We start from the raw sequence: 23,637 nt of genomic DNA, 5'->3' as shown, positions 1-23,637 counted from the left end.
AAGTAATATATTCAAGCACAAATCAAAGAGCGCAGTAGTTGGGTACCCGGTACTCCCGTTCGTTCCCATATATCCAAACATACCCTACATATCAAACGGGCGCCAGCAACGAGATGCTTTCAAAACGCATGGACTCGCAGGATATGTATGTATTTCTTTGTTTCGGGACGGACGGAATAGACATCGGAAGCAACAGCTGACCAGGTAGGTAAACAAAACCGAAACCCCTGCACGATAGTACCTGGTCATGTTTGGTACGTAAGTGGCAGAGGTCAGGTGGACCAGTCAATTGAGACTAGCGAATGTTTGAACTCAAGAGCCTCATGAATCTACATCGACGCGGGACAAATTCGAAAGTGTACAAAATCGTGTCGAATGGCATGAATCCTGGAGCCATGCCTGCAGGACGGGGGCTGCGCCCCATCGCTAGTCTCATCGCCAGTCAGCATTGGATCAAGACACGGGTTCAAATGCTGCTTTAAAGAAACTGGGGAAACAGAGGCACAGGCAGGGGACAGATCATGGATCAATATCAGGTTAGTAGTTGTCGCTCCAATGCAATTGGGTTGTGCTATTGCAATCCATGCATTGTCAATGACTCTCTCTTCTTGTTTTGTCACGCCTCTTGACTTGCCGCATGCACCACACAAACTACCTACTTAAGTACCTAGGTAGTTAGGTTGTGGACTGTTCGCCTCACTTTTCGTCGTTGCAAGGGTTGGAACTGAATGCTCACCAATGATTGGCTTGCCAAGATGCATCTGATATCCCTTTGGCGTCGAGGACCCCAAGTTGCCGTGTCGTAATATTTGTTCTGTTTTCTCATACTAAAATGCGAGGTCAGTCCAGAAATAGCTGAGAGGTCGTCAACGGGAACCGTCGATAACCCAGCAGGAAGACACAGTACGTAGCTCCAATCCATCTAGTTGGCAGTAGCGGCCAGTAGTTACCGTCCTGCTGTTATATTACTTGTCGGAACCACCCCTGTGCAAATATAGTTGATCTGAAGTAAGTAACTGCTATGTGTCGGCGACCGTGACAGTGTTCGGTTTCTCAATGTGGCCATTAATTGTCTTGTCTGACTGGGCTGTGCTCCAGAATGTTGGAGCTGAAGCGTTGGAGTACAGCATAACGGCTTTGGTGACTACCACCTTTGATCAGACCATGTGTGAAGTTTGATGTCTGTTCCGATTCATCAGTGCAGAGCGCCGAAAAAAGGAATCAAGTGCTGGTCGCAGCAGCCGGGTTCCTTGATTGGCCGCTGTGCAATCGACATGCCTTGATGACATTTGGCTTGCCTTTAAGCCAATGTACTATCGATTGAGGTGGCACTGCAAGCTACACATGTTACCGAAACTGCGTGAAAACCGACTAGCGCTTTCGGTGTCGACACAACAGTGTCCCTTGCCAGGGATGCGATTCCAGAGATTCATGGATAACACCTTGGCTTTCAACGGGTGCAAAACATGCGTGGTTGAGCCTTAGCGCTTGGGTCTTAATGTCATATATTCTTCGCGAAGGGGTTTCTTCCCGAAACAGATCGGTAAATCCAGCAAGGCAAAGTACGTGACGATATTGGCCAATTCGAAGACATGCCCCTGCTAACATATCGAGTGTGCATGTACATATGGTAGACTGGGTTCCTATCCAGATTGACCCATGAACGCGATGGTTTCCGACCCCATAACACATCCGGTACCGAACATTTGGTCATAAGCCTTCGGCCAGGTCTTGGCAGCAACACCGCAGCCCTCATAGTGTTGTATGTATCCTCGCCAGGCCGAGATAGGACACATGCCCAGGCAGCCAGATTATCGGACTCGGCGGCTAGGTTCCCCGGCTGAGGCTTTGCCGCTACTTCACCAGCACGCCTACGGCACCATGGTACGGTCTGCACCGCGAAGCAATACAGTGCGAGAACCATGGGTGGTGTGTGTGTGCTCAAGTATGGAAGGGCGTGCCCAATGCCACCAAAACCAAGTGGAATGGTCGGAAATAGGAGACCGATATGATGGTGTAAGAAGTTCGCGAGTGATTCTGGTGGTGTGGAATCGATGCGAGGTGGGTGGCACAAGGCACAGCTCTCTGCTCCCAAACAGCATTTGCAAGTGAAGATGAAACGGCCTTGGAGTCTGCCTGGATGCACACTATCCATCGGGCGATGGGATTGTGGGTCGTGCCTTCCTTTGGCAGCCAACAGCGACTGCAGGTCTCAGGAAAAGAAGCAGGCACCAGACCCTAGGCACGAAAGGCACCAAATCGTGTGACAATCCATCGAAAGAGACGAGCATGGCCTCTAGAATTCTTCAGTCTTCAATCTCCAGATCTTTGTGCAACATTCCGAGCTGCCAAATGGTCGAGGCACAGCAGTTGTCCACACGCCGACGATGCTTTGTTTCCGACGAAGCCCAATGACGGCCATCATGCTAGGAAAGCATACTTAAGTACATACATGTCAAAAATCAGCTGACCGCTGATCCCACAGCTTCTCGACGTCAAAACAAGGAAAAAGAGATCCATGTCCATCTCATATCTTTGCCAGCTACAGGTCCATTTGGCTCTTGGACAATACATCAACTCATTGGTGAACCAAGGGGGGGTGTTGACGCCAATACTCCGTGCCGAGAAACGCATAACACAAGGCTCTGGCTCTACGAATTGCGGATGATATAGGCTCGTCATGGCGCCGCGTTGTTACGAGCATGTCGCGGGGTGGAATTGCAGAGCCCAAACCAACACTATTGGTGCTGTACTAAACAAGATACGTCTGACCCTTCTCACCCTGGTCGCTTTGCGCCAATGTCAGCGTGCTATTCTAGGACGCACACATGTCAATTGTGCTTGGTAGGACTTGTTTACTGTCGATCCGTCGACAGCCGACACCGAACAGTAGTTCTTCGACTTTCGACTACAGACTGCACCAGGCCAGCCAGCCACTCCAGCTGTCCCGATAAAGCCAGTCAGACCTGCAGGATACTGCCGAAATACCACTGTGCAAAGGAAACCTAGCAACCGAGGTGCCATTCTATGGTGTGGCATTTGCTCAACAGCCCAGAAGGCGGCTGCGGCATTGGCATTCCGCTCATGGCCAACCTCCTGCCGCTTGATTGCGCATTAGTATTACAATTCTCAAAAACGTCCAGCGACAGGGGTGTGGGTACTCCAGAAGTCATGAGTTAAATATTGGGCACTGTGGAGGGATTGGGAGTTGTCTACAACTTGTACATACCTCACCTTTCCTGCTTGAGATATCAAGGTCGGGTTCTAGGGTCCAGCATCACCAGACTCAACAAGTGCTGGTACATACCGAACCCCTGCGTGGCTCCCACACCTCACTAGAAGCCAACACACACACGACTGCCCAGCGACCCAGCAGAGGGACGAAGGCGACTGGGAGAGTGCGTTGTCGAGTCCTGTCGGTCGGTGACCATGTCCGTCCCAACCCTGGCCTGTGTCCCGATGATTGAGTGAGCGGTCGACGCACTCACACTCAATCTTGTATGCCCGGCACACTTGTGCGCTTCGCATGGCCCCAAGCCAGACTGCGACTGCGACTCGACGAAGAAAGGAGCCGCATCCTGCGTCGTCCTTCGCTCCCCTGTCAGTTCGCCGCCGCCTTGTTCGAACCACTCGACCTCTGGTTGCCTTTTACTTAACCCGGCCGTGCCCTCTCCCCCAATCTTGGATTTCTTTCTCACCCTTCTGCATCGAACGGTTGCTAGCCCTTTCCGACCGTTAGCAGTATTGTTCCTCTGCAAATCAAAGAAATCATCTCTCCTTTTCTCATTTGTGACTCTGCTGTGAGGCCTTGCTCCACAAGGCCGTCATCACTGGACTACGACTGGTCCCTTGTTGCACCCTGCCTTATACGCTGTCTGGCCTTGTATCAAGGTCTTTTCCAAAGCCAGGCATAAACGAGGCCACTGTTTTACTCTTCGACCACAAGTTCCCGTCCCTCAAGCCATGACCAAGACCACGTCTACTGCTAGAGAGAAAGAGCTTCAGTACGAGGTGAACACATTGAAGGCACGGGTTGAGCTTTACGAGAGCCATATCGCATCACAAAACCAGCATTCCCCAGGCCCCGGACCATCAGCAAACCTTTCTCCATGCTGGAATACTCAACCCTCTAGGGGGAGTCGAGCATCTTTTGATGTCGCCATGGACGTGAGTCCTTACCTTGCCCACACAAGGCACAGCGGTTCTAAACCAAGAGTTGCTAACATGCCATATTTAGGGTCGACGTGGACATATTTGGCTTACCCAAAACCGCCAGAGAGCTTATTCGCAGCAGGACCACCCAGATCACCTTATGACTCGCAGCATATCCAACCATTCCGAGCTAGATATGCCGTACACATATGGTGGCGCGGCGACCTCGTTCACCAATGCCCCGGGCTTTGTGAACGGGTCTTCTCGTGCCGCCTCGATCAATGGTCACTTGGCTAGTGTCCATGAAAATGACACTCTTCCAGATGTAGGAGTTCATCCCTGTAATTATCTTTCAACCCATGATTGGTACACTGAGCAGTCGTACTTGGCTTCAAATGGGACTTATTTGTCTCCAGATGAAGCGCAGAGCAGCTTTGTACCTTCAGCTCCTCCCTCCATGGTGTCTGGGTTCTCGGCCCTGGAGCCTACCCAGCCACTTACAAGACAGAATAGCTCTTATGGTGGCAGCAATGGTGCAAATATGGTGAGGCTTCCGTCTTCTCAGTCTCATCATACGGACGAGCTTTCGCCTCACGACCCTCTGCAAACCACGGATGTTGAGGATCACTGCGCAATGAGTGCCGTCTCTGACACCGACTTCCTCGCCATGGGTTCTCGTTTCAGTATGACTGGCCAGGAATACCCTCCATCTACTGGAAATGCTACTCTACTATTGCCCACCTCTGTCTCACAGTCGATGGAACGCTCCGTTTCGAACACTAGTGTTTCCAGCGCACAGTCAACAGGCTCAAATGCAGACCGTCGCCTAAAAGAGGCTCTGACACGCACTCTGAAGAATGGCAGGACGAATGTGATTCGTCCCAAAGCCGATAGCACGTTGCCCGCTAAGACTTCAACCACCGCACCACAGAAGAAAGCCGGCAAAATCCCGCTGCAAAAGACTCCTTATCAGCGGCCCAAGGGCCCAAAAGTCTTTTGCAACTTCTGCAACGAGCACCCCGATGGCTTCCGTGGTGACCATGAACTTCGCCGTCATCTCAACGCTAAACACAAAGTTTTTGTCAAGAAATATGTGTGTCGAGATCCAGAAACTGTTGGGAAAGTATCCGATGTCAAAGTTTTACAGCCATTGTCGGAATGCAAAGCTTGTTCTGCAGGCAAGCAGTACGGGGCGTACTATAACGCTGCGGCACATCTCCGCCGCACCCACTTCAAACCAAAAGCTCCTCGTGGGAAGAATAAGAAACCCAATGATGAGAAGCGTGGAGGAAAAGGCGGCGGTGACTGGCCCGCCATGTCTGAACTGAAACTTTGGTTCGAAGAAGTTGAAGTCCCCCTGGATGAGGACGCCGATGAGTGTCCTGTTATCGCAGTCGCTGATGACGAGGATCCATTTATGAAAGATGACAATAACATTGATGGGGCGCTCGATCAAGCAGTCGACGACGATGCGTCTGAATACGATGCTGAGGGCGACTCTTTTATGCCGTCGTGGAGCCCCCTGGCCGGCCTGGCTACACAATATCAAAATGACGATGTGTGCACCCTGAGAAACACCTCTGTTGAGAATACACAAATGGTTGAGCTCTCCTCTTTTGACCAAGTACACCCAATTAACTACGTGGATGAGTTTCCGTTGGCTGGGAATGACACTGGCCCTTATGACGCGGCTCTTTTGGAGTCTACTTCATCCGCACCTGCCCCTGCCTTTTACACTCAGGAGTCCTACCAATGGCCCAACGCGATGTAAGCGCTGAAGTATGCAGCCACTGTGCTGAGCCGATCTTAGGCTTACAATGCTTGCAACCATCGGTGGATTTTGTCGTCACTTACCACCCATACTATCCTGGCCGAGAAATCGGGACTGGGCGGTGGCGGATGGACTAGGCTTCAAGGACTCGTACCTGGGAGCAATGGCTAATTCACGAACAAAAACTTTATTGAATTTTGCTCTTCTTTCTTGCAGAATGAGAGTGCAGTCTTTTTGGCCATGTTTCAGGCCAGTTCCATGTCTGACTCTACATCGGAGTCAATGGGGCCCCCAATCGTGGTTACCAGATAAGGCTCCTTGGCTGATCATTTACTTTCCTCATTGTTGTTTGACCTGATTCTGGCTTATAAGTTTACCTATTTCTTACCTTTCCCTGTTCCGCCGTCTGTTTATGCTGCCGTTGTTTAATTTTGTCCCTTTGTTTTGGCCTGGCGTCTTTGCAAATGATCTTAGGTAGTGGGGGATACGTTGATGGGATTTGGTCGTCCTTTGGCGAACCACTATCGCACAAGTCTTCGGCTTTGTAGCGAGTACGTACCACGTTTCCTTTAGCCACACCGATGCACACTCGTTGTTGGCCTTCTGGGGTACACGGATAGAGAAGGAATGTACAATGTTGGATTGGGTTATGAGGACACGTTTATACGGCTGATTGGGCATATGCTACTTATAGAGGCGTTTGGGTATGGCGGATATGATATTCTGGAGAGGATACCCATTTATAACGACATTTGTTTTTGAACCTGATTTCTGGAAAGATTTGGGATATACGGATTATTTTGATACATACATAGACTTGTATATCGGTGTTAGCGGTTATCATGGGATTGGTCTTGGCGTTTGTCATATGACAAGAATAGAATCAATGTATACTTGCCGGTTCAAGCTAAATACCCTGGTGCCATTTCCCTTTTTTTCGAAGCGAGTGTTCCGAAAACCAAAGTCAAAGTCATCTTTCCAAGTACGTGGCTACTAGTAGCGAGTCCTGGCAAAATGTATCCCCGGTCAGACCCACCACATCTATTGCAAATCACCAAGCATCTTCACCAATATTGAAGTTACCCACCTCGCTTTCAACAATGTCACCACCAACGACACGGAGGTCAGCTGCATCATCCGTCTTTTCATCAAGTCAATTGGTCCCAACGGGCCAAATTACCATCATCAGGCGGTTCATTTTTCGTAATGGCCCGTTTGGCGCTGTGCTGTTCGTCCTAGCTGCCACTCTTGCCAACCATGTTCGGAGGGTACTTGTCCCATGGCTGGGGCAGTTTATTTGGTGGCACGCCATCGAAAACATGAAGCTTGCGAGGTCGTCGCCACACTATTTCGTTGAGGAATCATTGTCCTTTACTTGGAGCGAGGTTCTGTTCTGGGTATGCTGCACTGTTATCGGGTGTTTTGTTCTTACGGGCATTCAGAATGGGCTCGTCTCCGAAGAGGGCACCTCCTCCCACCAGAAAGATACCTCCTCGACGCCGCTTCTAGCTCTTGACGGAGAGCGAGAGGTGGCTCTTGGAATACACGATATGCTCTGCATGGCCATGAGTTTAACCCTCATGGAGGGGTATTACACGCAGGCGTGCTTCTCCGCAGCCTACATGTACGCCTTGTCACGGCTAGTTGTGTACGGAGGTGCCGTTGAACGGGCTTTTCTGTGGAGTTGCATATCGGAGAGATGGTTACATGCCGTGTTTCAGTGTGGATTGGTGCTTTACTGGGCGTATGTTCATTTCCTGCCCACGGCTCGGAGCATAGCCAGGGCCACCGGAGCTGGGAAGCCCGCGATGGGGATGGTTCATGGGATTATATGGGGCGGGACGGCGTATTTAGTGCGCTATTCGAATAAGTATTTCCTTTTCTTGGAGTTGAGTGACATGTTGGTCACGCTGGGGTGGATGGCGCTGGGGTTGGTGACGGTGTTGCTGTTGAAGCTGGAGACGGTGTTGGGGTGGAGGGACGCAAAAGAACGGGATATTCAGGTGAGATAGATGCTGGCATCAAATAGTACGCTGCGAGCTGCCTAATCGCATGTCAAATACAGATATTCCTCGGTAATGTCCATGTCCGTGTCTCTGCAAACCAACTGTGAATAATCATTCTCCATTCATGCATTATCAAGTACCACTGGGGCATCGCTCAATGACTGCTTCGTGTACTTCCCAAATATCCCACCGTGTAAATGCAAACCATGCAAAGCCCGAACCCAAGCCCAACTCCAGAAAATAAAGAAAGAAATAAAATCACAGCCTTTTCACCTTTTCAGTCCATTCCTTGGCCCCCCTTACGCCCTCGTGTCCCCTCCGAAATAGATTCCTCTCCCACTCATCCAGGCCCCTCAGAAACTCCTCCCCCTGGCCGCCTACAGAGTCCTCGGCCTTCCTCGCATGCAGTCCAACATCGTTGGCCCTCACGACAAACGTGGCCCTCAGCACGGCACCCAGCTCCCTCTCGTCGAACAAATCCAACATCCTGACGCCAACTCCGTAAAAATGCGGGCTCTGGTCACGCAGCGCAACCGCCCGCGGGTCGGCCTTCAACGCGTTGATGACTTGGTCGGACAGGCAGGGCGGCAGGTTCAGCGTCAGGGGAGCCTTTGAGTCTTCGCCGGCGGAGGCGAGCGCGAGCATTTCGGCAAGCCAGAGGGGCAGGGAGAGCGGCGTGCCGGGCTTGAGGCCGGAGGAGTTGTCGAGGTGGCCTAGGTAGGGGACATCGAGCTCGAACTGGCAGGGGACTTTCTGCGGAGGGTCAGCTGGACAGGTTGGCATCGCGGGTTGTCATTGAGAGTCTATGGGTACCTCTGCGTCTGTGAGGATAGCATCCACGTCGTAGTACGACATTGTGAATGGCGATGCGGCATTGCCAATGGAAGAAGCTTCGTCTACAGAGGTCTCGGTTGGTGGGATCAATCAACATGCGATGGATGCAGCGCGACTTGGCCCCTCCACAGTCCAGCTTGAGATACCAATTGGTGTCCAGTGTTCCACACGCGTCTGGGCAGCGACAGCTTGATGTGATTACTAACGCCTGTCACGGCACTGGCGCGCTGTTTGCTTCGGCAGTGGCAGTGTCGTCATTGCCAAGCACAGACTGCCTGGAGCTCTGTTACACGGCAGACGTGAATCTCGCTGCTGAATGTTTCGTGCAAACTACAACACCTTATTCTACAGAAAAATAACGGCCATCTTCAAGGTGCCCGTGTTTCAGATACAAAGACAAACGTATTAAAAATGAGTCAAGGGCGTCACCCTGGATTTCACCCGCCAAGGTCTTGACGTCGGCTCGGACCTGCGCTCGCCTCCGATCGGCTAGTTTACCTAAAAGCTGGCAGACAGAGCATTATATTCCGCCTCGCGGCTCGGCATTGCCTAGAAAGGCCGAGGTCTAGGAATTGCCTTTTTATAATTTATTCATAATTGCACTAGGCTGGTCACGAGCTGAGTCGTGCCAAGGACGTACTTGAAATTGAACAGCTTTCTGTATTGAGCCGAATAGCCTACGGTGGCTGCCTACCCAAGTGTCGTCAGAACGATAGCCAACTCCATCAACGACAGCTCGAAGCCAGACAACAAAGGAACTTTGGGTACACCCAAGGTACTAAACAGACATCTTTCCCAATTTAATTGAGACTATCGAACAACCAACTCAATACCTACTTAGGTACTTCCTTGGGTAGCACATGTCGTAACAGCTTTCTCAATTCCGGTCAAGCCACACCAGCCACAACACCAGCCTTTCCGCAACGGGCCAACCAGCCCAGCTGCTGCCGACGTTTAGCGTCACCCACCCACAGTGACGACGGGCTGATGCACCGGACGCAATCCAAGCTCCAGCACCTCGAAGCTCGGCTATCCGAAAGCTCCTGTCCCCAACTTTTTGACATCATCCACCTCTTCCCTTCCACCACCCACCCTGCTCCAATTGGTAAGCCAAACGTCGAGTCCATATTAAACATCAACCTCCAGCCTGCATCCGTCACCCGTCCCGACCTCTGAATCCAATCGCCCTCATTCCTGCCACCTCCATCGCATCTCCGTCAAAGGTGTCTCTCGCTCCGCAAGCTAACAGACTCATCGTTGTCAAACACAGAACCCACCATGTCATCAGCGCTTCTTCGCACCACGCCCATTGTGAGGGCCGGCCTGCGTGCCGCTAAGCCCATGGCCATGGCTAGCACAAGCTTTGTCCGTGGCAAGGCCACTCTGCCTGATCTTCCCTGTAAGTCTATCCCCGTTGGCTCCGTCGCATCCGCATGGTTCTCGCACCGACGTGTATAGCTGGAGGAACAAACTTCGCTAATTCCTTGCGCGATTGATTGCCCCCAATAGACGATTATGCCGCTCTCGAGCCCTTCATCTCTGGCCAGATCATGGAGCTCCATCATTCCAAGCACCACCAAACCTATGTGAACAGCTTCAATGCCGCCAGCGAGGTGCTTGCTGAGGCCCTTTCCACGAACGACACCAAAGCGGCCGCTGCTCAAGGTCCTCTTCTGAACTTCCACGGTGGTGGCCACGTTAACCACTCCCTTTTCTGGGAGAACCTGGCCCCCCATGGAAAGGGCGGTGGTGGCGAGCCCGAGGGCAAACTTTTGGTATGTCGACCTAGCCCTCGTCAGCTTCTGGGGGCGCACGTGAGTACTGACAATTGCTCGTTCGCGTAGACCGCCATCAATGAAGATTTCGGGTCGTTCGAAAACTTGAAGAAGCAGACCAACGCGACTCTTGCTGGCATCCAAGGCTCTGGCTGGGCCTGGCTCGTCAAAGACAAGACCTCGGGCACACTGTCTCTTGTCACTCGTGCCAACCAGGATCCCGTCGTTGGCAACTTTGAGCCTCTCCTGGGTATTGATGCCTGGGAGCATGCTTACTACTTGCAGTACCAGAATCGCAAGGCTGAGTATTTCAGTGCCATCTGGGAGGTCATCAACTGGAGCACTGTTTCCAAGCGGTTTGAAAAATGAAAAGCAGTGTTTGACATGTGACGAATGTAGCTGAATATATGTAATATATACACCTTGGTACAATACTCAACGTGCGCGTAGCTCGCCGGTCGTTACAAATCCCCATGTTTCATGCTCTGTCATCAATCGAGGCTAACAGCAGCACCATTAGAAGTATAAGTTCCGAATTTCAGCATTGGCCCCAAAGAAACTCGAGCAGACCCTCTTGACGTCATTGTGCTAGGGCAGCTGGCATCGAACGACTCCTTGGTATGCTGCCAACTCGGCAGGAAATTCTTCACAGAAGATTTCGCTTGCATACTCATACCAATCAGAATTCTTATCACTGGTGCGGGCTTCGAAAAACTTGACATATTCCCACCAGTCTGGATACCAGCCTGCACAGTCCCAGCCCATAATGGCAATGATTTGGGACTTGTCAACTATTATATTCTTGGGGCAAATGTCGCCATGCGACATGACAAGCGGAGATTCGCGCCTAAGTTGCTCAGCAAGTGCAGCACCAACAGAACTGGGAACTGTGGCGTAAAAGGACGACATAAGAAATGCTATAAACATGCTGTGAGTAGGGTTTAGCCGCACAGCCCAGTGGGTGTTGTTTTGATGCTTGTCCAGCATGAGGGAACATTTCCCAGAGGCAATAGACCCCAGCTGCGCGTTTTGCCGTGGAGTCTTCCGTAATTGTGTGACAAATTTTCGAACCTGACGGGCCATATCATATTTCTGCGAAGCCGAAAGACATTTCTAAATATCTTCCAGCAGTGAGCCATGTGCCACGCGGTCTATGGAGTATTCACCTGCAGGGGCAGGCAGGCTGACTTCGTTCAACGTAGGCAGACGCAGCACTGGAAGTCCCATTCGGCGCATTAGTTCGTTTACAAGCAGTCCGACGCTTGTGATTTGGTCCATGTGTGTGGAAACTGCAGGAACAGACTTTTTGGTCGGCTTTGGCTCCAATGTCAGCCGCAACAGCCAGCCTTGAAGCAGGCTTGTGAGATATGTCGTGTGATGGCTAGGGGGAGGCGCTGTGCGACAGGGTTAGATGGGTCTAGAAGCTGAACATGGTGCTGAAATCACATACGGAGAGGGAAAAGGGGAGCATGTTGTCGACGGAGCCGGTTATCAAATGCAACATCTCCAAGGTTTTCTTGCTCGAGCAAGTCGCGGGATCGTTTTCGCGATGTAGTAGCGGACGTCTTAGTTGCATCGGGACGATCCGGCTTGGGCCTGGCAGCATTTGTATCCTTCAGTGCTACAACATTTGAACCGGTGATGCGAATGCACTTGACGCGTGGCGGATTTGGAAGCTCGTTTTCTTTGGCGGAAGCATCTCTGAGCATTTTCTCCCGTTCGGGGTTCATCGCCATTGCAGTAGATGAGAAATCAGACTTTTCTGATGCCCAAACACACTTCGGGAGGAGACGTGCATCGAGAACCCCCAAAGCCCTGCAAGACGAGGTTGGCCGCAGAATCTATGACGATACTGAAAAGACTGCCAATGTCAGCATTTGAGGCTTTAATTGTTTGCCAGGTGTTCCACATGGAATGCAGCCGGCGGCAGGTGCCAGTCACTTGCCAGGCCCCGTACCTTCTTGGACCTTGATCTCCCTGGCACCTGCAGCACATGTCCTCAGCATATCCAGACCAAGTAATTTGCATTTCGGTCTTAATATTGGTGAGCTCTACAAAGCATCTCCGCCTCCCTTATACTACTTCCTAGACTCTAGTCACAAGGTCTTTTGAAGCGTGGTCGAAACAACCATCGAATACTGACGTCAATTCTGGATAGGTGCGGCGTCCTTTGTTCAATGTTAGCTAGACATCAAAATCGTTAATTCGCTACCACCGCGACAGTGCTCAAGTCTTGCGGCTTTTGCATACGTCGCTTTCATCCATGGTTTGCAGCATGTGTCATCAACCACCTTGAACGTCAACGGCCGGTCGATGATTGCCACCCGTCGGCGGCGTTATCAAGACAACCCAGAGGACAACCGGAACTCAGATACCCTCTGGCTTTGCTGACTGCACCATCTACTGGTGGTGAGTCTTGATCAACAGATCTAAATCTCAGGAAACGGGCTGATCTACACACCGGTACAGATTGCCTGGTCGCTACTTTGTGGGATGATTTTCTTCGGCTAAAAAGATGTGAATTAAGCCACGGTTGGTGATAACCAGTTGGTAGAATATTGAGCCATGATGATATCAAGACAGATACATGTCCCGAGCCATCGATACTCATTCTAGCCTCAAGTCTGCCGAGCTGTCGAGCCACTGCTGACGATCATCAAACACTGCGAAGACTACTGGAACAATGGATGCTGGGGCTTGGGGCACGTCAAATTTGAAATGAAGGGAATAGTGGAAGCCGGATTTTGAAGTTTATTGAATTCGCGATGATGAAAAGAGTCGCATAGACCATCGATCGAAGTTTCGGCATGTTAAAACGGTTCTCAGAACTCATCCCTAACCCCCGAACGCCGACACTTCGGAATGAGATTAATCTACGCCGCCTGTGAAACGTGTAAACGGCCCTGGTCTAGATCAGATGCACATGGCCAGGCTGGCAGTTCATTAATGGCGCTCACGTTGAATGAGACTTATGGGCTCAAACTGGATTAAAATCCATCGCACAAATGCCGAATTTAGGTTCGGATGTCGACTGCATGCGTTACCGTGCTGCCGTTGTTACACTTGAAGGCGGTTACTGGCATCCTCACCGCCCTCTCTGGCTCGAACTTCTGGACGTCAATCTGTGAGGCGTTATCTTGCGTCTATCCTCCAACGCCGCTCGCTTCTTGGTCCCATGAAATTCTCATACGGCATCCGCAAAGCTCACCTTGCCGAAACCGAAAGCCTGGGCTTGTCTGTCAATGCTGTGCTGTACTCGGCAATTGGAAGTACGAAAGCATCCTACTTGAACCCTGAACGCTGGCAGCTCTTTTGACATTTGACGGCTTTGAAAAGGATGAACAGCAGCATTTTCTCTGAAAATCATTTGGAGCCTATGACCCTGCGTAAGGATGAAAAATTTGACGCTCTTAAGAATCTACATCTGATACTCATAGTAGGCTCTTCAACCTCGACGTACTTTCCTATATACCGAGATGGATCTTGACGCTTATATGCATCAAGAGGCAAATTGTGCTTGACCAAGTCAAGTCACCCGGATATCACCTGTGCAGGAATGAAGTACTGCCGCATTTCAGTTTCCAGCCAACCATACAATGGCATATAATTCTGGGGATTGCGCGGCTGTCCCTGTTCGTATATACTCAGGTGTGGCGTCCCGTCTTCAGGTACTTCAATTTCCCCAACGGATTCGAAGGGAATATGGGCAGGCAAATTGACGAGCTCCTTGAACCCGGAAACCTTGGTTCCACAACACAGAAACGGCTCATTGCCGAAATCCGCTTCCCGTGCGGAATGACGGCATCAAGGTTTCCCAGATGTTATACAAGAGTAATTCGGCGATGGTAATCTTCTGTTTCCAGCACCTGATATCCCAGAAATGTGTTTATGCGTATAGTGTCCAACTTTTATAGTGCCTATATGTCAGTGCTGGATGAGAGCACAACACGAGATATCGCTATTTGCGATGCAATGTAATTTTGCTCTGGGTAACGTTACGCAAGTCCATACATATCTATGCAGATGGCTGGGGGCGACATTAAACTCACAAAAGCTTACCTGAGGTTGATCTTGGGTCTTCCGCGGACCCGCTGTTCGGACACCTTGAAACACCGATCCATTGGGTCGGTACGCCAGTGAAGATATTCGAGCATGGCTTCTTGTGTCACTGGTATACGAAGGAACGGGAAGACTATCCTGCGTTTGCTCATCTTGAACCGACAGTTTGGTAAGCGAACTGGGCGGCGCTTTGAACCCCCAACATTTCAGTCCGCATTGCATGGAGAAAAAGCCTGGCTACTTTGTCTCATCCTATCCAAAACGCCGGATCTCATACGTTTCACAGAGCTAGAAGTTTTGATGAGCACGCCAAGTTTGGAAAGCGTCAACACAGCGTCAACATCACCGGAAACGAACTGGCCAGGCCCAGGGCCACGGAGGTCTGCATCTCTCTAAACGCTTTCTCGGTAACCAATGATTTCGCCGACACCTGTCTCACGCGTAGAGTCAAGGCGAGAAAATTATTGGAGTGGTGCAAGGGCAAGGCGTTTCTCACATTTCGGCAATGTCTTCTTAAACTTCCACATGTCTCTCACCAGCCCTTCTGGTTTCCGAAAATATGGCTATTACCATGGCCGATAGCATTATTAGGAAAGCTTGCGACCGTTGCCACTCCCAGAAGCTGAGCTGTAAACGAGTCGGCGACGAGGCCTGCGAACGCTGTGTCAGACTTCAGACCGAGTGCAAATCAAGTCCCTCTCTTCGCTATAAGAAGCAGCAACAGCAGCACGGCCAGCAATACCAACGCCAGCAGCAGAGAACCCCATATCAGAATCAACAGAAACCTCAAACACAACCATCAGCATATTCTACGCCAGTGTCAAAGCCCCCTGTCGGCAGGCGTTCGCCCAAGCGTCGAAGGACAGCTTGTGAGTTGGGTCTGCTTTCAGGAGAACAAGGCATGTTATATTACCATGAAACCACAATGATATGACATTGCATTGTGCAGCTATTCTAATAGCCCCTTCTCGTCTATAGGAATACCAATCAATCAGCAGGCCGAGGACACATTGTCTGAGAAGCAGAGTGTCGTCGCCACTGAAGCATCGTTGGAACCAGCAGACTTTGATTTTAGCCAGATTGAGAACCTCAACTTCTTTTCGCCCCCTCCGGCCGCTTCCCTGCCACACAACTCAGTTCCAGGAGGTCTTGACGCCTTTCAACCTGTCCCCACGTTCCCAGATCCTTGGGATCAGCAGTTGAATCAAGCCACCGAAGCATTCCACGCTACACCCTCATCTTTTCAACCCGGAGACAACAGCGGGTTTCAATCGGCCGTTCCTACACTGAGTCTGACAGAGACTCCTCACAGTCAGTCTCTTGCAGAAAAGCGCAGAAGGCCCCGTCTTAGAAACCGGCCAAGGCAAATTGCGTTACGCCAGATCGCAAACGCACCAGCAACACACATAGACCCCCCAAGTATACACTGGATGGCGCAATTATCTGAAATAAATTCTCGGCTATTAGACCTTGCGTCTGTCTTGCCCCAGCAGCAACCGGCAGCATGTAATTTTGACACGCTGGGCAGATCAAATGATGAAGCGTTTGCTAACCAGGGGTTTCCAATTGATGAGATGTTCAAGCTTACTCGACGAGTGGCTGATGTCCTCGACCGGTTGTCGGCAGGAGGCGGCGCTTCTGCAACCAGAATGGACAACTCTGACCCTGGAAACTCCATGTTTGTTCTCTCGATATATGTCCGCCTGCTCGACATGTATCAAAAGGTGTTCAGTCTGGTTCGCATGGAACTGTCTCGAGTTGATTCGGAAGCTCTCTTCCGATTCTGGAGACTTCCTGAGGTCCAAGTTGGGTCTTTTGCCGTGGACCCTTCTCCATCATTGCAGATGTCTCTTACTATCCAGTTGGCAGAGGAGTTTCTCGCTCGTCTCCGAGTGGCGACTGCGGCCTTGGATCCTGCCTTGAGCAATGGCGGTGGAAGCAAAGGGGTATCTGAAGACGGTGGGAGTGGCAAGTCAATGTTTTCAGATGTGGTGGACATTTCTTTTCGAGCTGTCAAGACGAAGGAGGAGAGCCTTGGGAAGCATCTCGCAGAGTTGCGGGATGAAATTGAGGCCTTTCTAAACCCTTAGACATAGTGTTTGATGATGAGTTGGAAATCGGTACGGTGTAAACGATCCAGATGCATGTATATCTGCCATTTTGGGGATAAAAACGCTTTCAAAGAAGTAGTTGGGTAAATTTAGTTGAAGGTTATGCGTCAGTAGTCTAGTAGAGACTGGCACAATCCGAATCACCGCCCCTGTTTGCACATGGCGCTCGCCTACCACAAAATGTCCCTAGAAAGGAGTGAAACAGTAATACATTAACGGTGAGATTAGTTGCAAAAAAGGGTCCGTTGTCCTCTCGTATTGTATAACTATCATAGAGTTGCACTTTCGTGGTGCAATCTCCCCATGACACACACCGCTCTGGAAGATCAATACGAACTCGGTAGACACATGACTGAATCAAGGCGATGAACATTGACAGAAATCCATACCGGGACGTAATTGGTTTGAGGGTAGCCTCGCGTGACCAGATGACATTTCCGCGCCAAGCGCTCCCAAAGTCAAAATCATTCGAGGTCTGCGACGAGGCGCAAGCCAGGAAGCAAGCACTTTCAGTTGGCGCACGGCTCTTCAGAGCGACTTGGGGCCAAAACTTGGGGCCAAAAGTAGAGATACGCCGCCTGTTTGGGCCTTGATCGTCTTTTGAGCTGCCGAAATACACGCGTTCCCCCACCCACGGCGTTCGGTGCAGTGTACAGAGTATGCCGGATACAACTCAATTGCCGTCGTAAAACTACCGAGAGAATCCCCACGTTGGATAAAAATGTGAAACATGCGCATTGAGCTTTCCATATGTACGTAGTACGTGTATTCTCGCGACCAATGTGATGCCCAGCTGGCTTGGCGATGTACTATCGCCGGGAGCTAGGCGATCCGTCTGTCCGAAGTCGCGGACGTTCTAAGTCGTCACCGTTGCCAAAAAGCCTTGTATTTTTTTTTTCTTTTTCGTTCCTTTTGGGTGAAGGTTGACAAACTCCAATGGCGCCGTCCGAACTGCTTTCTGTGAGACAAATGTTAAAGCCTCTGCAGATGACTAAAAATAGAGCCCATCAACAAGGACTTGGGTATTTCGTGTATGTACGCACATACATACATATCGACTGCTTACAATGCCTGCCATGGCCGCCAAGCCTATTAGTCCCAGGTAAGAATAATCAGACGGGAGGGAGCCCCCAAATTGACAATGTGGGACTCGGCCCAGCCCTCTTTGTGCCGCGATAGCCACGCTTCCCATCCCTCCGTCCGCCACCAAGACCACGGGTAGTAGCAAACATTAAGAGTTACGGTGTGGAAGGCAGGCGTTAAGAGGGGTGTTAAGGCAGGCCAGGGCGAAGAAAGGGGGCGTTGTGATTGATATCGGGGCGGCGGCCGGTGGGAAATGCGAGCTTTTCTGGCTAGACCCAAGCCAATTCTTATGCATGCCTGTTTGGTAATTATCATGTCTTGGACGTGGAAGAAGGGAATAAGATCGACAAACCGCCGTTGCTAATACATTTTGTCACATTTCAAGCCCATGATGCGATCCCTTTTTGCTGAAGAGAATGCCTAGCCGAGCGGAGCCTCAATGGTAGCACGGTGTCATGAGAGACTCTTCTTCTGAGCGGCGTGATTACGTTTTTTTTTTCATTTTGGCCCTTCTCTTGTAAGCGGCACCATGGGGACTGCGATATCCCGAAAGGGATTTCTGCACGGCTTGCAAAGGTCGTCACTTAGAATTCGCCATTGGCCTCAAAGACGCAATCGTCAACGACCGGAAATGTCGCAACACAAGCCATTGTTTGCGGGTCGTTGCAACTCTTGGGGGGGGGGGCGTGTTCCAGACAAGAACGTCTTGAAGGAGGATGCAGCCGCAGGAAGGGTTCGCAGCTGATGTGATTCAAACAAGCCATACGGACTACTCCGTAAACGACCCTGGTATGCACTTCCTCCAGTTTGCACACCCCCTTTTTCGAACGTCCATAACATATCAAGCCTGACATACCACAACTGGTTGGGAATTTGCTTGGCCATGGCCTGTGACAAGAGTGTTGCTAAGCAGGTCAAAGATGCTGCTCGTGTGTCTTCTCCCGCCTCTGCTGCAGGCTTATTGGTGATCTAGGAAAGTTGGACTCGGTCTGTCGAGATGCAACGCGTCTTCTACTACAATGCCTGAGAGAGAGTGGCATTTGTTTCTTGATGGGCGTTTTCTGTCTTTATAAGTCAGATCTTGGCATCTTTTGAGCCCCAGAACAAATGCCTGCTAAGGATTCTTCCAACATACCGTTTTGTTCTGTCTTACCTTTGAACTGCTATCCCTTGCATTTTGATAGTAGATTCTCCGTACTCGACTATCTCGACAATTCCAAGTCTCAGGTAGCTGAGTGCCAGGCAGATGACAGTGCAAGGAATAAGCGTGAAGTCGTAAACACCAAGCCAACCATATCGCCTGTGAATTTCATTATCAAGGCGGATATGTATGCACGTATATATTTTGTAAGTGAGCACACCTCCCACTCTAGTTTGCAAGTTGGTTTCGCCAAGTTTGCACTTACACTACCTTGGAGATGATGTCGGGCGTATGCAAGGTTCAAAGTTATTTGGCCGCCGAATCAAGGACTAGTAAAGATGGTTCTCTCTTATAGGACAGCATGATACGACTCAGAAGAGTTCTCATGATCCAATTTCAGTGGCTTTCACACCAGAATTAAAATGCTTCCCTCAAGACAAACGTATCTGCGGCCTGAACTGGGTGAAATCCTGGCGCGCTATGCAATCAATACCTTTATCGTCTCAATGATAGAGGACATGTGGAGAGACTGGCGGTGACCACTTTCTTCTAGCAATGGCACTGCGCTACTCCGTACTTCATGTACATAGAATATACAATATGGGAAGGAAGAAAGGAAAAGAAAGCAAAACCCGAGCAGTCACAGTTGCTTTGACGAGGCATGTCTCAGACAACTGGTCACTGACTGACTGCCCGCTCGGCGTCCAAAATACAGTACCAGGATATTTGATTTGATCTAGTCCTCGAAACCAGCATCGAGAGACAAGACTACCCACAACCAGGTTGTCGGGCTCGATCGGGGACCTCATGATCCCAGGTATTGGTACAAGTGGCGTCATCAAAGGTTTATGGACATATGGACGTCTTCTCCGCGCCTGGGTGCCTATTGTATTGTCGTCCACATTCCACAAATTGCCCAGGTTGCCTGGTGCCTCGAAGATGTTCAGCCAAGGTTTGTTTCAAGCCTGGTTCCCGTAGAGTCTCTCAGTAATGCGTACGGAGTATACCGCATTTGAACCCAGCCAGCTTGGAGCCAGCTCGAATCCTGTTCAAAGACTGCAGTCGTCCTTTTTAGCCGAACACTTCAAGATAGCAAGGGTTCTTGTACATGCTCCCAACGTGTGTGCCTATGAATTAAATGGGGAACTCAAGAGGTGTCTTCTCGGGAGTTCCGTTTGTTATTAAAGAATATTCGGAGCGACACCAAACACCAAGTCGCCGCGTACCTTTGCTACCGCCTCCACCTTTGAGACAACAACACTTGCCCAAGAAACTACTAGGTACCTATGTAGGTAGGTACCGAGGTACTCCGTACACTGTCGCTGTCGTTGTTGAGCGTGCCCCACTGGTACTGGGAGTATCAGACGAGTGAAACCGGAGAGAGCAAAGCCAAATCGTCCGGTGTGGCAATGCTTGATGCCATTCCGTCTTGATAGTCGGATCCTTGAGCCCTGTACTCTGCTACCGTACGGCCATTCCTTTGAGGAGCAGAAACGAATCAAAGTCACTTTTTGCGCCAGCGTCCAGAGCCGTCTGGGGAGTAACAGGGGCTTCGGTGTACATGCTGTTCTGACAGATCCCGTCATGGAACCAGGACCCTCACCACCGGTCCACCAGGGTCAAGTCGGCTAGAAAGGCTCCCAGGTCCTAGGCCATAGACAGGTGGCCTGCGGGGGCCCGTTCAATGGACCTTTGATGCCAGGCATAATACTCAAGAAGCAGCATCATGAAGCGATCTGAAGAAGCGGCAACCATGACGTGCCAGAACCACTTGCTCCTAACAACGTAGCACGTGTTCCAAAAAACATGCTCCGCGTTTTGCATGAACGCAGCCACGGCAGCAGGGCACCGGTATTGGCTTCAGCTATCCGCCCTGGATATGTATGTACAATATACGGAGCAATAAAATGGTAAGAGGGGAGAAGAGTTGTGCCGGTGGCACTGACGTCGTGCGACGGCTGGAACTCACCCGTTGGCAACTAGTAAGTGGACTAGCCACGGTAGCCCTGGTCTTAACATTGAAGAACCAGAGACGTGGATCTGGGGCGATGTTGATTGGTCTACTGTTACCGACCCCAGACAACCTTGCTGGCCAGGGCCCAAGTTTGAGCCCTTGGAAACGCTCTATCACAACTGCGCCGTGTGTTCTAACAAATAGGGAGTCGACGGAGTCGCGGCTTGTATCGACCAGGGACGCCACCGAGGAGCCATGATTCGGTCAAGTGGCAGATAACTTCGTCAACCTGGGTCACTGACCCGCCGTGGCGGATGGACCGAGCCGTAGCGTCGGGGCCAACTAGTGCCTCTTGGTTTTGACACTAAACGCTATTTTTTGAGCGTTACTGGTACGAAGAGTATGTATGTTGTTGTGTTGTATAGTATCGCAGCCTTTGATGAAGTGGGCAATATAGATTCCAGTGATGCTTGAAATTTCATGGATTCTGTGAGACCGCTGCAAGGTTGACAAAAATGGCTGGCAGTGCGCATACATGATCCAAGCCTTGCAGAATAATTAATATTTGTCAAGGAGCAACGGTAGATCCTGAGGGGCGCTCCCATTGATGGACTGCGGCTGCCGGTATCAAGCGACCACGAGCTGTTCGGTTTCGGTTTCCATAGCCACAGAGAGACTGGTATTGTAGCTAAGCTTTAACCTCACAAGCCGGACCGGACCGGACGCATACCAGTTCGACTCCGTCGCGGTCGAGTCTGACTTTCCGAATAGCTGTCAACTATGGTGCAGTATTATGATATCATACAGTCAGCCCGGGCACGATAAACGTATAACTTACACTGATAGACGTGTTTTGGTACTCATTCTTGCACTATTGGCTGGAGGCCGACGATCGCCCGGCTTCACCGGTTCCTGCATGAGGAAGGCGGTCGGAATAGTTACAGGGAGTATGCTGGTTGTCCAATGGCAACCAGACCCCAAACTATCGCGGATCAGTCGTCATAGTGCTCTTTTTTTGGATGCCATCCTGCCGTCAGCTTGAAGTTTACGAAAAAAACTTCGTCACCTCAGCGGGGCCACTTCCAGGCTGGCAGCACATTTCGACACACGGCGTGGTGGAATATGTTGAGTTAGACAAAGATCTCCGAGTAGCTTGAGGAAAGTCCCAGATCCAACCGACTGTTGTGTGTCAGGTCTGCATTGCAGATGGATTGTTGTTACAATCACCTAGCTATGATTATATCAGATGATGAATCATATTGGAAATGAAATAATTGGTCGTGTGTAGCTCGGACACGGTTGTAGGTTGTCAGGTAGCGTCGAACAACTGCAGAAACTTGACTTTAAAAAAATTGACGGATTCCGGAACGTAAGAACTCAAAATACACACACTTCTCACGTATGCATTCCGAGAGTCGATGTATTGCTCGTCGTCTACCCACAGCATACTTCGGATTGTACATATTATGTGCCCTTCAAGGTAAATGGCAGGGGGAACCCTTGGAACCGTGATGCTTGAAATTATGGACACCGTTTGCTCGCCGCAGCATTTGGCAGGGGAAAATTCACTCTACTCCTGCGCATTCTAGGGGCGAGCATGACACCGTCGCTTGGACAGTATTCGGACATACGCCGACTAGGTCAGTAGGTCAGCAATACCGAGTAGAGCAGACGAAGCTAATGGCCAAAAGCATGGCGGGGAGCTCCATGTCATGGTCCCAACAGCAACTGTCAAGGTCCAGACGATATCGAAACTGACTTGTGTGGCTAACCTGGCGAACTCGGGGTGGTACGTTGTGGGCTGGTCGAGGTCGTCAACTAGAAGGGAAACCTGTCGAATTGCAGGCCCGGTGTGGATCGCTGCTCAAAGAATTCTTTTGATAGGCATGGCCTCTGCCCAACGATGCAAATACTATTCTCTAAAATCGGGGTCCATGACGGTGCAACTCGCGTCAGCCGGACATTGGGGGTGTGGTTCGGGCATCTTAAGACATCAACGAAGCATAATACCGCCACGTGACGGGCTGAAAGGTGAGGACCTTATAGCAATGAGGTGACAGGTTATCCTATGTATGATGAAGATTAACAAGATCAAATGACGGTTTGGGCAGAAATGAATGAGGCTTGACCTTGTCGAGGCAACGGATCTGCCTCAAGACGAGAGGGTGGTCAGCTAGAGGGAAGGAGCGACCAGCTGACAGTGGTGTACCAGCTGCATCTTCCGGCAGCAAGAGACAAGATTGACGTGACTCCAACGAACAAGTTTGATTCTGAACACGAGCGAATAAAATGTATCAACAAATGCCAGAGTGCCTCTTAGCTTTAATACTCGGTACAGTTCCGCCTACTCCTCAACTCCAGGTTCGTCCCAAAGCGCCAATCGATGCTGTGCGATGCCCGATCATCGGGATCATGGTTCGTCTTGCACAATTGCTGTTGCACTGCTGCTGATCGACACCAAGGCCACGAATCGTCCTGATGGTGAGCACAACAGACTAGAGCCTCTATTCGAGTCCAATCCTTCACGTGCCCAGGGTACCGTGATGCGTCTTGACACGCATGTTGCAAGCCGAAATCGATGGACCGGAAGACATCGGAGCACAGCACCGAGTACCGACGGTCTATTGAGTCCAGGCTGCTGCGCTGCCCATCTTTGTGGCACTCGCAACGTCATGCACTTTCTCACGGGAGCCTTATTTCTTTTGGAGTTTTTCTCTCGCTCTCTCTGACGTGCAGTATCTTGTCCAAGAC

The 23,637-nt window shown here is 50.7% G+C and overlaps 5 protein-coding genes across 5 annotated transcripts; 3 read left to right on the top strand and 2 right to left on the bottom strand.

Annotated features, from left to right (window-relative positions):
- Window positions 1–3,963: 3,963 nt before the first annotated feature.
- MAA_05431 (key lime pathogenicity protein) lies at window positions 3,964–5,923 on the top strand (the record flags this gene model as incomplete). Its single annotated transcript, XM_007823429.1, has 2 exons — window positions 3,964–4,167; window positions 4,238–5,923. The coding sequence occupies 2 exons, from the start codon at window positions 3,964–3,966 to the stop codon at window positions 5,921–5,923; spliced, it is 1,890 nt and encodes a 629-aa protein (XP_007821620.1).
- A 2,264-nt stretch (window positions 5,924–8,187) lies between these two features.
- On the bottom strand, window positions 8,188–8,784 carry MAA_05432 (Psf3 protein; the record flags this gene model as incomplete). Its single annotated transcript, XM_007823430.1, has 2 exons — window positions 8,188–8,682; window positions 8,743–8,784. The coding sequence occupies 2 exons, from the start codon at window positions 8,782–8,784 to the stop codon at window positions 8,188–8,190; spliced, it is 537 nt and encodes a 178-aa protein (XP_007821621.1).
- A 1,257-nt stretch (window positions 8,785–10,041) lies between these two features.
- Window positions 10,042–10,907, top strand: MAA_05433 (Manganese/iron superoxide dismutase, binding site; the record flags this gene model as incomplete). The annotated part of the gene is made up of 3 exons (XM_007823431.1): window positions 10,042–10,162; window positions 10,273–10,538; window positions 10,608–10,907. The coding sequence occupies 3 exons, from the start codon at window positions 10,042–10,044 to the stop codon at window positions 10,905–10,907; spliced, it is 687 nt and encodes a 228-aa protein (XP_007821622.1).
- Window positions 10,908–11,126: 219 nt separating this feature from the next.
- MAA_05434 (phosphotransferase) lies at window positions 11,127–12,274 on the bottom strand (the record flags this gene model as incomplete). The annotated part of the gene is made up of 3 exons (XM_007823432.1): window positions 11,127–11,651; window positions 11,727–11,932; window positions 11,989–12,274. The coding sequence occupies 3 exons, from the start codon at window positions 12,272–12,274 to the stop codon at window positions 11,127–11,129; spliced, it is 1,017 nt and encodes a 338-aa protein (XP_007821623.1).
- A 2,894-nt stretch (window positions 12,275–15,168) lies between these two features.
- Window positions 15,169–16,687, top strand: MAA_05435 (Fungal transcriptional regulatory protein; the record flags this gene model as incomplete). The annotated part of the gene is made up of 2 exons (XM_007823433.2): window positions 15,169–15,500; window positions 15,559–16,687. The coding sequence occupies 2 exons, from the start codon at window positions 15,169–15,171 to the stop codon at window positions 16,685–16,687; spliced, it is 1,461 nt and encodes a 486-aa protein (XP_007821624.2).
- Between the last annotated feature and the right edge of the window lie 6,950 nt (window positions 16,688–23,637).

The sequence above is a fragment of the Metarhizium robertsii genome (assembly GCF_000187425.2).
Source record: "Metarhizium robertsii ARSEF 23 chromosome Unknown MAA_Scf_2, whole genome shotgun sequence".
Classification (NCBI taxonomy): domain Eukaryota; kingdom Fungi; phylum Ascomycota; class Sordariomycetes; order Hypocreales; family Clavicipitaceae; genus Metarhizium; species Metarhizium robertsii.
Note: the sequence above shows the minus strand (reverse complement) of the source record. Positions and strands in the feature narration are given on the sequence as shown.